The sequence below is a fragment of the Salvelinus namaycush genome, unplaced genomic scaffold (assembly GCF_016432855.1).
Source record: "Salvelinus namaycush isolate Seneca unplaced genomic scaffold, SaNama_1.0 Scaffold3765, whole genome shotgun sequence".
NCBI classification, from domain to species: Eukaryota; Metazoa; Chordata; class Actinopteri; order Salmoniformes; family Salmonidae; genus Salvelinus; species Salvelinus namaycush.
In genome coordinates, this window is record NW_024060747.1 from 1 (window position 1) to 11,445 (window position 11,445).

An 11,445-nucleotide genomic window follows, 5' to 3' on the forward strand; every position below is an offset into this window, starting at 1 on the left:
TCCCTCCTCTCTCTCTCTTTCCACAACCCCTCTCCCCCTCTCTCTCTCTCCACACCCCTCTCCCCTCCCTCCCTCTCTCTCCCACCCCTCTCCCTCTCTCTCTCTCTCTCTCTCTCCACCTCTCCCTCCCTCTCTCTCTCTCTCTCTCTCCACACCCCTCTCCCTCCCTCTCTCTCTCTCTCCACACCCCTCTCCCTCTCTCTCTCTCTCTCTCTCTCTCTCTCTCTCTCTCCACACCCCTCTCCCTCCCTCTCTCTCTCTCTCTCTCTCTCCACACCCCTCTCCCTCCCTCCCTCCTCCCTCTCTCTCTCTCTCTCTCCACACCCCTCTCCCTCCCTCCCTCTCTCTCTCTCCACACACTATCCCTCCCTCTCTCTCTCCACACACTATCCCTCCCTCCCTCTCTCTCTCTCCACACCCCTCTCCCTCTCTCTCTCTCCACACCCCTCTCCCTCCCTCTCTCTCTCCACACCCCTCTCCCTCCCTCTCTCTCTCCACACCCCTCTCCCTCTCTCTCTCTCTCTCTCTCTCTCCACACCCCTCTCCCTCTCTCTCTCTCTCTCCACACCCCTCTCCCTCCCTCTCTCTCTCTCTCTCCACACCCCTCTCCCTCCCTCTCTCTCTCTCTCTCTCCACACCCCTCTCCCTCCCTCTCTCTCTCTCTCCACACCCCTCTCCCTCCCTCTCTCTCTCTCTCTCTCTCTCCACACCCCTCTCCCCCTCTCTCTCTCTCTCCACACCCCTCTCCCTCCCTCCCTCTCTCTCTCTCTCCACACCCCTCTCCCTCCCTCTCTCTCTCTCTCTCTCTCTCCACACCCCTCTCCCTCCCTCTCTCTCTCTCTTGCAGCTCATAATATGTGAACCGATGTGACAAGGCAGACCTTGTTTTTACCCTCTCTCTGTATCTGTCTCTGGAACCTACTGGTTGCCATGGAGAATGGTGTTGAACATGCTGTACAGAACCTTTCCTCTCTCTCGTTCTCTCCCTCCCTCTCTCTACCTCCCCTGCTGTCTCTCTTGCGCCCCCCTCTAGCTAGCCTAGCACTGTCAGTTGTTAGCTAGCATTGCTAGCCCTGTTAGATGTTAGCTAGCCTAGCACTGTCAGATGTTAGCTAGCATTGCTAGCCCTGTTAGATGTTAGCTAGCCTAGCAGTGTCAGATGTTAGCTAGCATTGCTAGCCCTGTTAGATGTTAGCTAGCCTAGCAGTGTCAGATGTTAGCTAGCGCTGCTAGCATGCGTCTAGCATTTGATGATAGTTTTCTGCTAGCACCGTTAGCATTGTTGGCTAGCTCTTTACTTCACCACTCTGTGTTGGTCTGCTGGGCTACTGCCCAGATAGCTCTAGAGACAGCAGAACACTAGAATAGTACAGTAGTATTGCTGAGCAGCACTGTAACGGTGTAGAAACATGTGGTAACAATAATGAGAGTCCTATATTGCGAATTCGGTCAGCAGGGCAGGCTGAGGCTTCATCAATTAAAGCAACTTAATAGTAGTTGAACAGAGAATAGAAATTAAATGTAAAAATAAAAAAACATCCCCTCATCTTTCGATCAGATGGTGTCTATTGTTTTGGAGGAATCCCCTCCTCTCCCACCGCATCATATTTCAGTGATCCGGTTTACGCGGAACGGAATACGTAAGGAACATGCGCTGTGCTCGTTCCGCTGTCCATGGTGCTGCAACTGAAACTGAGTTTTTTTTTATTTTTTATTATCCGTCGGGAATTCCTCCTCCTATTTCTCTCCCTCCCTCGCAGCCCCACCAGCGGCTACATAAACAGCACACATCCCAGCCCACATCTCAGACCTAACATCTGTCCTCAATAGTGGGTGTGGGTTTTATTCAGGGTTGAATGGAAATACAGTGACGGGACAATCTCTTTTTATGTGGGAGCGTTCCAGGGAGAAGGAATGAGAGTGTTCTGTCCGATGGGACAAGGCTGACGGCTCAAAATTGGGTTTGTTTTAGAATTATTTGTGGGTCTCTGTAATCTGAGGGAAATATGTGTCTCTAATATGGTCATACATTTGGCAGGAGGTTAGGAAGTGCAGCTCAGTTTCCACCTCATTTTGTGGGCAGTGTGCACATAGCCTGTCTTCTCTTGAGAGCCAGGTCTGCCTACGGCGGCCTTTCTCAATAGCAAGGCTATGCTCACTGAGTCTGTACATAGTCAAAGCTTTCCTTAAGTTTGGGTCATTCACATTCACAGTGGTCAGCCATTCTGCCACTGTGTACTCTCTGTTTAGGGCCAAATAGCATTCCAGTTTACACCTTTTTTTTGTAAATGCTTTCCAATGTGTGAAGTAATTATCTTTTTGTTTTCTCATGATTTGGTTGGGTCTAATTGTGTTGCTGTCCTGGGGCTCTGTGGGGTGTGTTTGTGTTTGTGAACAGAGCCCCAAGACCAGCTTGCTTAGGGGACTCTTCTCCACGTTCATCTCTCTGTAGGTGATGGCTTTGGGAAGGTTTGGGAATCGCTTCCTTTTAGGTGGTTGTAGAATTTAACAGCTCTTTTCTGGATTTTGATAATTAGTGGGTATCGGCCTAATTCTGCTCTGCATGCATTATTTTATATTTTACGTTGTACACAGAGGATGTTTTTGCAGAATTCTACACACAGAGTCTCAATTTGGTGTTTGTCCCATTTTGTGAATTATTGGTTTGTGAGCAGACCCCAGACCTCGCAACCATAAAGGGCAATGGGTTCTTTAACCGATTCAAGTATTTTTAGCCAGATACTAATTGATATGTCGAGTCTCTCTCTCTCGATCCCGCTCTCATAAATGTAAAAGGGAACAGAGACGTATGAATCAACGACACTAGAAGTCCTTGCACAGACATAAGCCTGCTTGACGCCTGTGGTTCTATTCTCTACTGTTGCTATAACACGTGATGTATGTAAAGTACTGTCCTCTCTCTGTGTGTGTGTGAGGTCTTAGCATCGGTCAGCTTTATAGGTTATCAACACATCCTAATAGCCAGGGACAGATAATGAGCTATAGGGTTGAGATAATGCCTGAGTCCCAAATGGAACCCTATTCTCTATATGGTGTACTACTTTGGAACAGCCCGTGCACCATGAAGGGAACAGTGTTTCATTGGGAAGCAGATTAATACCACATTGTCTCTCCTGAACGGAGTGATTTAATAAACTCATATCTCATATCCCATGTTAGAGACACTCCATTTAGTATGATATGATACGTTTCAGATGGTATGTATTCACTTGAAAAAAAACGTCCAATATGTTAAGAATTCCAAATTGTTGTGGCTAATGTTAGCTAGGTGGCTAATGCTAACATTAGCTGGCTGGCTAACATTAGCTCGGCTAGGGGTTAGGGTTAAGGTTAGGGATAAGGTTAGGAGTTAGGTTGAAGGGTTTAAGGTTAGCGGAAGAGTTAGCTAAAAGGGTTAAGGTTAGGATTAGGGGAAGGGTTAGCTAACATTGCTAATTAGTTGCTAATTAGCTAAAAGGGTTAAGGTTAGGTTTAAGGGAAGGGTTAGCTAACATGCTAATTAGTTGCTAATTAGCTAAAAGGGTTAAGGTTAGGTTTAAGGGAAGGGTTAGCTAACATGCTAATTAGTTGCTAATTAGCTAAAAGGGTTGTAGGTTAGGATTAAGGGAAGGGTTAGCTAACATTGCTAATTAGTTGCTAACTAGCTAAAAAGTAGTAAGTATTTGACAAGTTGCTAATTAGCTAAAACACTAAAGTTTTCCATGATGAGACGTTTGCATTATAAGTGTAACAGTTGATTTCCTCGTGTAGGGATCGGACCAAAATGCAGCGGGTGATGAATACATGATGAATTTATTTAGACAAGACGAAACACGAAGTACACTTGAATAAATTACAAAATAACAAAAACGACGTAGACCGACCTGAACATGAGAACTACACAAAACGAAGAACGCACGAACAGGAACAGACTAGACAAACGAAACAGTCCCAATGTGGTACAAACACTGACACGGAAGACAATCACCCACAAACAAACAGTGTGAACAGCCTACCTTAATATGGTTCTCAATCAGAGGAAACGTCAAACACCTGCCCCTAATTGAGAACCATATCAGGCAACACATTGAACCCAACATAGAAACACATAACATAGACTACCCACCCAGCTCACGCCCTGACCATACTAAACAAATACAAAACCAACGGAAAACAGGTCAGGAACGTGACAATAAGTCTACTCATGCAAACCGACCAACCACCATCCTTTCATTCTTGCCTGAAGTAACCTTCTGTCTTATGTAACCATACCAAACATAACATATCTTACTAATTTGAGTGTCCCAGATGTACTTTTACTATGTTATGTCTAGTCTATGAGAGACCAGGCTGCATTTCCTACACCAACCTTCAGAAGGAGAAAGACTTTCAGAGTTGGAACCTTTTAGGCCTGAAGACTATACCACCCCCGAGCCATATATCCTGTCAGCTGATTCTATAGTGTGTTAAACCCCCTGGTGTTAAATCCCCTGGTGTTAAACCCCCTGGTGTTAAACCCCCTGGTGTTAAATCCCCTGGTGTTAATCCCCCTGGTGTTAAATCCCCTGGTGTTAAATCCCCTGGTGTTAAACCCCCTGGTGTTAAATCCCCTGGTGTTAAACCCCCTGGTGTTAAATCCCCTGGTGTTAAATCCCCTGGTGTTAAACCCCCTGGTGTTAAACCCCCTGGTGTTAAATCCCCTGGTGTTAAACCCCCTGGTGTTAAATCCCCTGGTATTAAACCCCCTGGTGTTAAATCCCCTGGTATTAATCCCCCTGGTGTTAAACCCCCTGGTGTTAAATCCCCCTGGTGTTAAATCCCCTGGTGTTAAACCCCCTGGTGTTAATCCCCCTGGTGTTAAACCCCCTGGTGTTAAACCCCCTGGTGTTAAACCCCCTGGTGTTAAACCCCCTGGTGTTAAATCCCCTGGTGTTAAATCCCCTGGTATTAATCCCCCTGGTGTTAAACCCCCTGGTGTTAAATCCCCCTGGTGTTAAACCCCCTGGTGTTAAACCCCCTGGTGTTAAACCCCCTGGTGTTAAATCCCCTGGTGTTAAACCCCCTGGTGTTAAATCCCCCTGGTGTTAAATCCCCTGGTGTTAAATCCCCTGGTGTTAAATCCCCTGGTGTTAAATCCCTTGGTGTTAAATCCCTTGGTGTTAATCCCTTGGTGTTAAATCCCTTGGGGTTAACCCCCTGGTGTTAAACCCCCCGGTGTTAATCCCCCCGGTGTTAAATCCCCTGGTGTTAAACTCTCTGGTGTTAAATCCCCCTGGTGTAAATCCCTTGGTGTTAAATCCCCTGGTGTTAAATCCCTTGGTGTTAATCCCCTGGTGTTAAATCCCCTGGTGTTAAATCCCCTGGTGTTAAATCCCCTGGTGTTAAACCCCCTGGTGTTAAACCCCCTGGTGTTAAACCCCCTGGTGTTAAACCCCTGGTGTTAAACCCCCTGGTGTTAAACCCCCTGGTGTTAAACCCCCTGGTGTTAAATCCCCCTGGTGTTAAATCCCCTGGTGTTAAACCCCCTGGTGTTAAACCCCCTGGTGTTAAATCCCCTGGTGTTAAATCCCCTGGTGTTAAACCCCTTGGTGAGTGCTATTACCAATCACCTTGTCTTGGGGACAGTGGAACACCTACTAGTCTATATGATGCTGGAAGCCATGACCCAACTAGACATATATCCGAAGTCATAATTCCTCAAACTATAGCCACCGTAGTGTAATCAACGTGATGAAGATCCTGGACCGCAGAACGGCCGACACAGAGGGCAAGGTTCAATGTTAATTCAAAGACACTTCTGCTGACATGCTAACTGTGATCCTACGAGCATTATAATGTGTTGTTTATCAAGGAGACGCACTATAGGTGTTTACGTGGGAAGAGACCGCAGCCTTTACATCATATGATGCAGCTGATAAACACGTCTTATCATTGGAGGAGATTTCCTGTTGGCGCCGCAGCGGTCTAAGGCACTGCATCTCAGCGTAAGAGGCGTCACTATAGTACCTGGTTCGAATCCAGGGTGTATCACATCCGGCCGTGTGTAGGAGTCCCATAGGGGCGGCACACAATTGGCCCAGCGTCGTCCGGGTTTGGCCGGAGTAGGCCGTCATTGTAAATAATAATTTGTTCTTTAACTGACTTGCCTAGTTAAATAAAGGATACAAACCCCCCCAAAAAATCCCCTATCACATATCCAGATACGAAAACAGTAAAATAGATCACTCATTGTGTCGTTCAACCTCGTGTTACCGTTTTTCCGTCATCATCAATTTCCCTAAAATGTCATTTGCCCGCATCACCGTTTAGATTAGCTCCGCTTGCCAGAGGAATTGAAATATATCTACCAGTCACGCCACCGTCCAATGACTCGGGTTTTTACAGCAGAGGTGGCTTACACAATGATCTGTTGTTTTGGTGCTGCCGGTGTGTGTGTGTGTATGTGTGTGTGTGTGTGTGTGTGTGTGTGTGTGTGTGTGTGTGTGTGTGTGTGTGTGTGTGTGTGTGTGTGGCGCATTTGTGGCAACATGTGTTATAGTACAGTATGTCTGCATTGCGTCGAACCGCCCCCCTCCCCTTCTATCCCACTCCTCTCTTACGCTCTCTCTCTCTCTCTGTCTTCCCCCTCCCTCCCCACCTCTCTCTCGCTCTTCTTCTCTGTATGAAATCCTGCAACATGCTTTCACATTATTTAAGTATTATATTGGCTGTGGCTCAGTGATACCCTAAACCCCCGGTATTTCTCAGGTACTACATCTTTATCTAGGCGGGGAGAATGGGTGCGTTATAGCGGTGCGTCTTGGGACGGCCGCGTCTTGTTGAGTACTAGCTGTTCTACTGCACCAAACCAGGAGAGGAGAGCTTTTCTAACGCTGTGTTTCTGCTGATGCGGCAAACTGCAGAGCAGAGCGGAGCGGAGCCGGGAAGGGAAATGGTTGTGTGCCTCTGCCTCTCTCTCACTGCCCCACTAACGGGTTCAGCGCAAACCCTCTCACTGCCCCACTAACGTGTTCAGCTCAAACCCTCTCACTCACACCATCTTCATTTCACCACCACGCCGCTGGAGAGCGCAGCCACGCGTGACGGTCAAAAGACCAAGTGGGAACTACTAGTCGGTGTTGCCGTCCGTTGGAGAGGAGCTCGAGTTAACGATTTTTTTTTCTTTCGTATTATATTTCATTCTCTCTATTCCTCGTTCGTAACCGTTTCTTCAGCATGGTTTTAAATTGCCTGTCAAGAGATTTACGCTGCTTCCGAGGCGGTTCAGAAGCCGTTCGGCATCTCAAGAAGGTCGCCCTAGTCGACATTGGAAGCAAATAACACGGGAATAACGTGGATGATATTAACGGTCGCTCCAGTCGACGTTAGAAGCCAATAACACGGGAATAGCGTGGATAATATTAACGGTCGCTCCAGACGACGTTGGAAGCAAATAACACGGGAATAGCGTGGATAATATTAACGAAGACAGTACAGTCTATGAATATTTCACCGAAGCTCGTACTGTACAGTGCAGTAAAGTGATATCCACTACCTTTAAAACAAAAAACCGGGACGGCAAAGTTGTAGCCGTGGCTGGCGGGTGCACCACCACCAAACGGAAATCCAGGTAATTAATAACAAAGCCGACAGTTCGCCAATGATTATGTATCTTAAATAACTGTCGTTATTGTCACTGGTGTTGTGGTTATTATAAGGTAATACGTGTTCAGTACGTAGAGCGTTAGTACACTGGATGAGATGGTGAGATGGTTATGTGGGTAAAATGCGGATTCCGCTCAGTGTGCGCAGAGGGGTGGGCAGTAGTAGTCAGTGTGTGCAGAGGGGTGGGCAGTAGTAGTCAGTGTGTGCAGAGGGGTGGGCAGTAGTAGTCAGTGTGTGCAGAGGGGTGGGCAGTAGTAGTCAGTGTGTGCAGAGGGGTGGGCAGTAGTAGTCAGTGTGTGCAGAGGGGTGGGCAGTAGTAGTCAGTGTGTGCAGAGGGGTGGGCAGTAGTAGTCAGTGTGCGCAGAGGGGTGGGCAGTAGTAGTCAGTGTGCGCAGAGGGGTGGGCAGTAGTAGTCAGTGTGCGCAGAGGGGTGGGCAGTAGTAGTCAGTGTGCGCAGAGGGGTGGGCAGTAGTAGTCAGTGTGCGCAGAGGGGTGGGCAGTAGTAGTCAGTGTGCGCAGAGGGGTGGGCAGTAGTAGTCAGTGTGCGCAGAGGGGTGGGCAGTAGTAGTCAGTGTGCGCAGAGGGGTGGGCAGTAGTAGTCAGTGTGCGCAGAGGGGTGGGCAGTAGTAGTCAGTGTGCGCAGAGGGGTGGGCAGTAGTAGTCAGTGTGCGCAGAGGGGTGGGCAGTAGTAGTCAGTGTGCGCAGAGGGGTGGGCAGTAGTAGTCAGTGTGCGCAGAGGGGTGGGCAGTAGTAGTCAGTGTGCGCAGGGGGGGGGGGCAGTAGTAGTCAGTGTGCGCAGAGGGGTGGGCAGTAGTAGTCAGTGTGCGCAGAGGGGTGGGCAGTAGTAGTCAGTGTGCGCAGAGGGGTGGGCAGTAGTAGTCAGTGTGCGCAGAGGGGTGGGCAGTAGTAGTCAGTGTGCGCAGAGGGTGGGCAGTAGTAGTCAGTGTGCGCAGAGGGGTGGGCAGTAGTAGTCAGTGTGCGCAGAGGGGTGGGCAGTAGTAGTCAGTGTGCACAGAGGGGTGGGCAGTAGTAGTCAGTGTGCGCAGAGGGGTGGGCAGTAGTAGTCAGTGTGCGCAGAGGGGTGGGCAGTAGTAGTCAGTGTGCGCAGAGGGGTGGGCAGTAGTAGTCAGTGTGCGCAGAGGGGTGGGCAGTAGTAGTCAGTGTGCGCAGAGGGGTGGGCAGTAGTAGTCAGTGTGCGCAGAGGGGTGGGCAGTAGTAGTCAGTGTGCGCAGAGGGGTGGGCAGTAGTAGTCAGTGTGCGCAGAGGGGTGGGCAGTAGTAGTCAGTGTGCGCAGAGGGGTGGGCAGTAGTAGTCAGTGTGCGCAGAGGGGTGGGCAGTAGTAGTCAGTGTGCGCAGAGGGGTGGGCAGTAGTAGTCAGTGTGTGCAGAGGGGTGGGCAGTAGTAGTCAGTGTGCGCAGAGGGGTGGGCAGTAGTAGTCAGTGTGCGCAGAGGGGTGGGCAGTAGTAGTCAGTGTGCGCAGAGGGGTGGGCAGTAGTAGTGAAACTTGAATACTGATGTATGCGGTAAACAATCCAGTTGAGTGAACAGTTTCCATATCACAGTGTTGTTGTCTCCTGAATGTTCTCTATGCTGGTCAACCTGTCCCCCCCCCCCCCCCCCCCCCCCCCCCCCCCCCCGCTGTTAGGTGGGCTTCCTCTCTCCCCTTCTAGACTACAGCATGTCACAAACACTGAGATAACACTGCTGAGCTGGAAAAAGATCTCTCTCTCTCTCTCTCTCTGGCGTTCGATTCCTCTTATTTCTCACTCTTCCCTCTCTCCCTCCGACTAGGTGGAAGACGAAGGAGAAGAAGAAGAAGCAGCAATGGAGGACTACTCGGAGAGAGGAGCAAGGGAGCCTTAAAGGGTAGCGGCGCTTGGCGAGCTAGCCCCCTGTCTGCCTGGCCCGGGTGAATGCAGGGGGGATTTCTATCAGACAGAAGAGAGAGAGAGAGAGAGAGAGAGAGAGCGGGGAAATCTGAGGCGCGCAGTGAGATCAACTGCATGCCTGCCCCCACCGGGCTGAGCCGAGCATCCCTTGCCGCATAGCGCTGCGCTGAGACCGGGCCACACCGCCAGGATGACTGTGGTGACCGGAGATAACATGGATGAGACGTCCACCCTGCCGGGGCACCTGCAGGACACCTACCCACCAGACCACGATGACCACGAATGCTGCGAGAGGGTTGTCATCAATATCTCAGGGCTGCGCTTCGAGACCCAGTTAAAAACTCTCAGCCAGTTCCCTGAGACGTTACTAGGGAACCCCAAAAAGAGAATGCGCTACTTCGATCCGCTTAGAAACGAGTACTTTTTTGACCGGAACCGGCCGAGTTTTGACGCTATTCTATATTACTACCAGTCCGGTGGACGGTTGAGGAGGCCCGTTAACGTTCCTCTGGATATGTTCTCTGAGGAGATCAAGTTTTACGAGCTCGGGGCAGAGGCAATGGAGAAGTTTAGAGAAGACGAAGGTTTTATTAGAGAAGAGGAAAAACCGTTACCGGAAAAAGAGTTTCAACGACAGGTCTGGCTGCTGTTTGAATACCCGGAGAGTTCGGGACCCGCCAGAGGGATAGCTATAGTATCGGTAATGGTGATCTTAATTTCAATAGTCATATTCTGTTTGGAGACGCTGCCAGAACTCAAAGAGGACCCCAGAGGTAGGATGGAAACTATAGGCAACGTGACATTCTATTACAAACCAAATATTCTCACAGATCCTTTTTTTATAGTGGAGACTTTGTGTATCATCTGGTTTTCCTTCGAGTTAATAGTGCGGTTCTTCGCCTGCCCTAGCAAGGCAGCTTTCTTTAAAAACATGATGAATACTATAGACATAGTAGCCATCATACCTTACTTCATCACGCTGGGCACCGAGCTGGCAGAGGACCAGGAGGGGAAGGAGAAACCAAGTGAGCAGGCTGCGTCTCTGGCCATCCTCAGGGTCATCCGGCTGGTCAGGGTGTTTAGGATCTTCAAGCTGTCCAGACACTCCAAGGGGCTTCAGATATTGGGACAAACTCTCAAAGCCAGTATGAGAGAGTTGGGGTTGCTTATCTTCTTCCTCTTCATCGGAGTCATCCTCTTCTCCAGCGCTGTCTATTTCGCCGAGGCGGAGGAGAAGGAATCTTTCTTCACGAGCATCCCCGACGCCTTCTGGTGGGCTGTGGTCTCCATGACAACAGTGGGCTACGGGGACATGTACCCGGTGACCATCGGGGGAAAGATAGTGGGCTCGCTCTGTGCCATCGCCGGAGTGCTGACCATCGCGCTGCCGGTGCCTGTGATCGTGTCCAACTTTAACTATTTCTACCACCGGGAGACGGAGGGAGAGGAGCAGGCGCAGCTTCTTAACGTCAGCAACCAGGACCTTAACTCAGACAGCAACTCGTCGCGCCGCAGCTCCAACTCTATCGCCAGCAAGTCAGAATACATGGAGATAGACGAAGGCATTAACAATAGTATTGATAACTTTAGAGACGCGAATCTCAGAACTGCTAACTGTACTTCTGTGCTCAACCAGAACTGCGTGAATAAGGGCAAGCTGCTGACTGACGTTTAGAAACATCTACGTTCATTCTATATGGCAGCAATAGACACCATGGGGATATGAGGACTCACCGTCCGTTCTATATGGCAGCAATAGACACCATGGGGATATGAGGACTCACCGTCCGTTGTAAATATTGTAGAAATGTTTTCGGGAATGCTTGATTTAACTTCGTTATTAATGCGTTTTTTGCATTACGTTTAATTACATTCAGAATGAAGAGAGAGAAAACGGTTTCACCAAAAAAGA

At 49.4% G+C, this 11,445-nt stretch overlaps 1 protein-coding gene across 1 annotated transcript; it reads left to right on the top strand.

Annotated features, from left to right (window-relative positions):
- The first annotated feature begins 9,723 nt into the window (after positions 1-9,723).
- LOC120040729 (potassium voltage-gated channel subfamily A member 1-like) lies at positions 9,724-11,208 on the top strand. The gene has a single exon (XM_038985776.1). The coding sequence runs from the start codon at positions 9,724-9,726 to the stop codon at positions 11,206-11,208; it is 1,485 nt and encodes a 494-aa protein (XP_038841704.1).
- Positions 11,209-11,445: the final 237 nt, after the last annotated feature.

Coding starts and splice junctions, on each gene's coding strand:
- LOC120040729 (XM_038985776.1), top strand. CDS start 9,724: ATGACTGTGGTGACCGGAGATAACATGGATGAGACGTCCACCCTGCCG.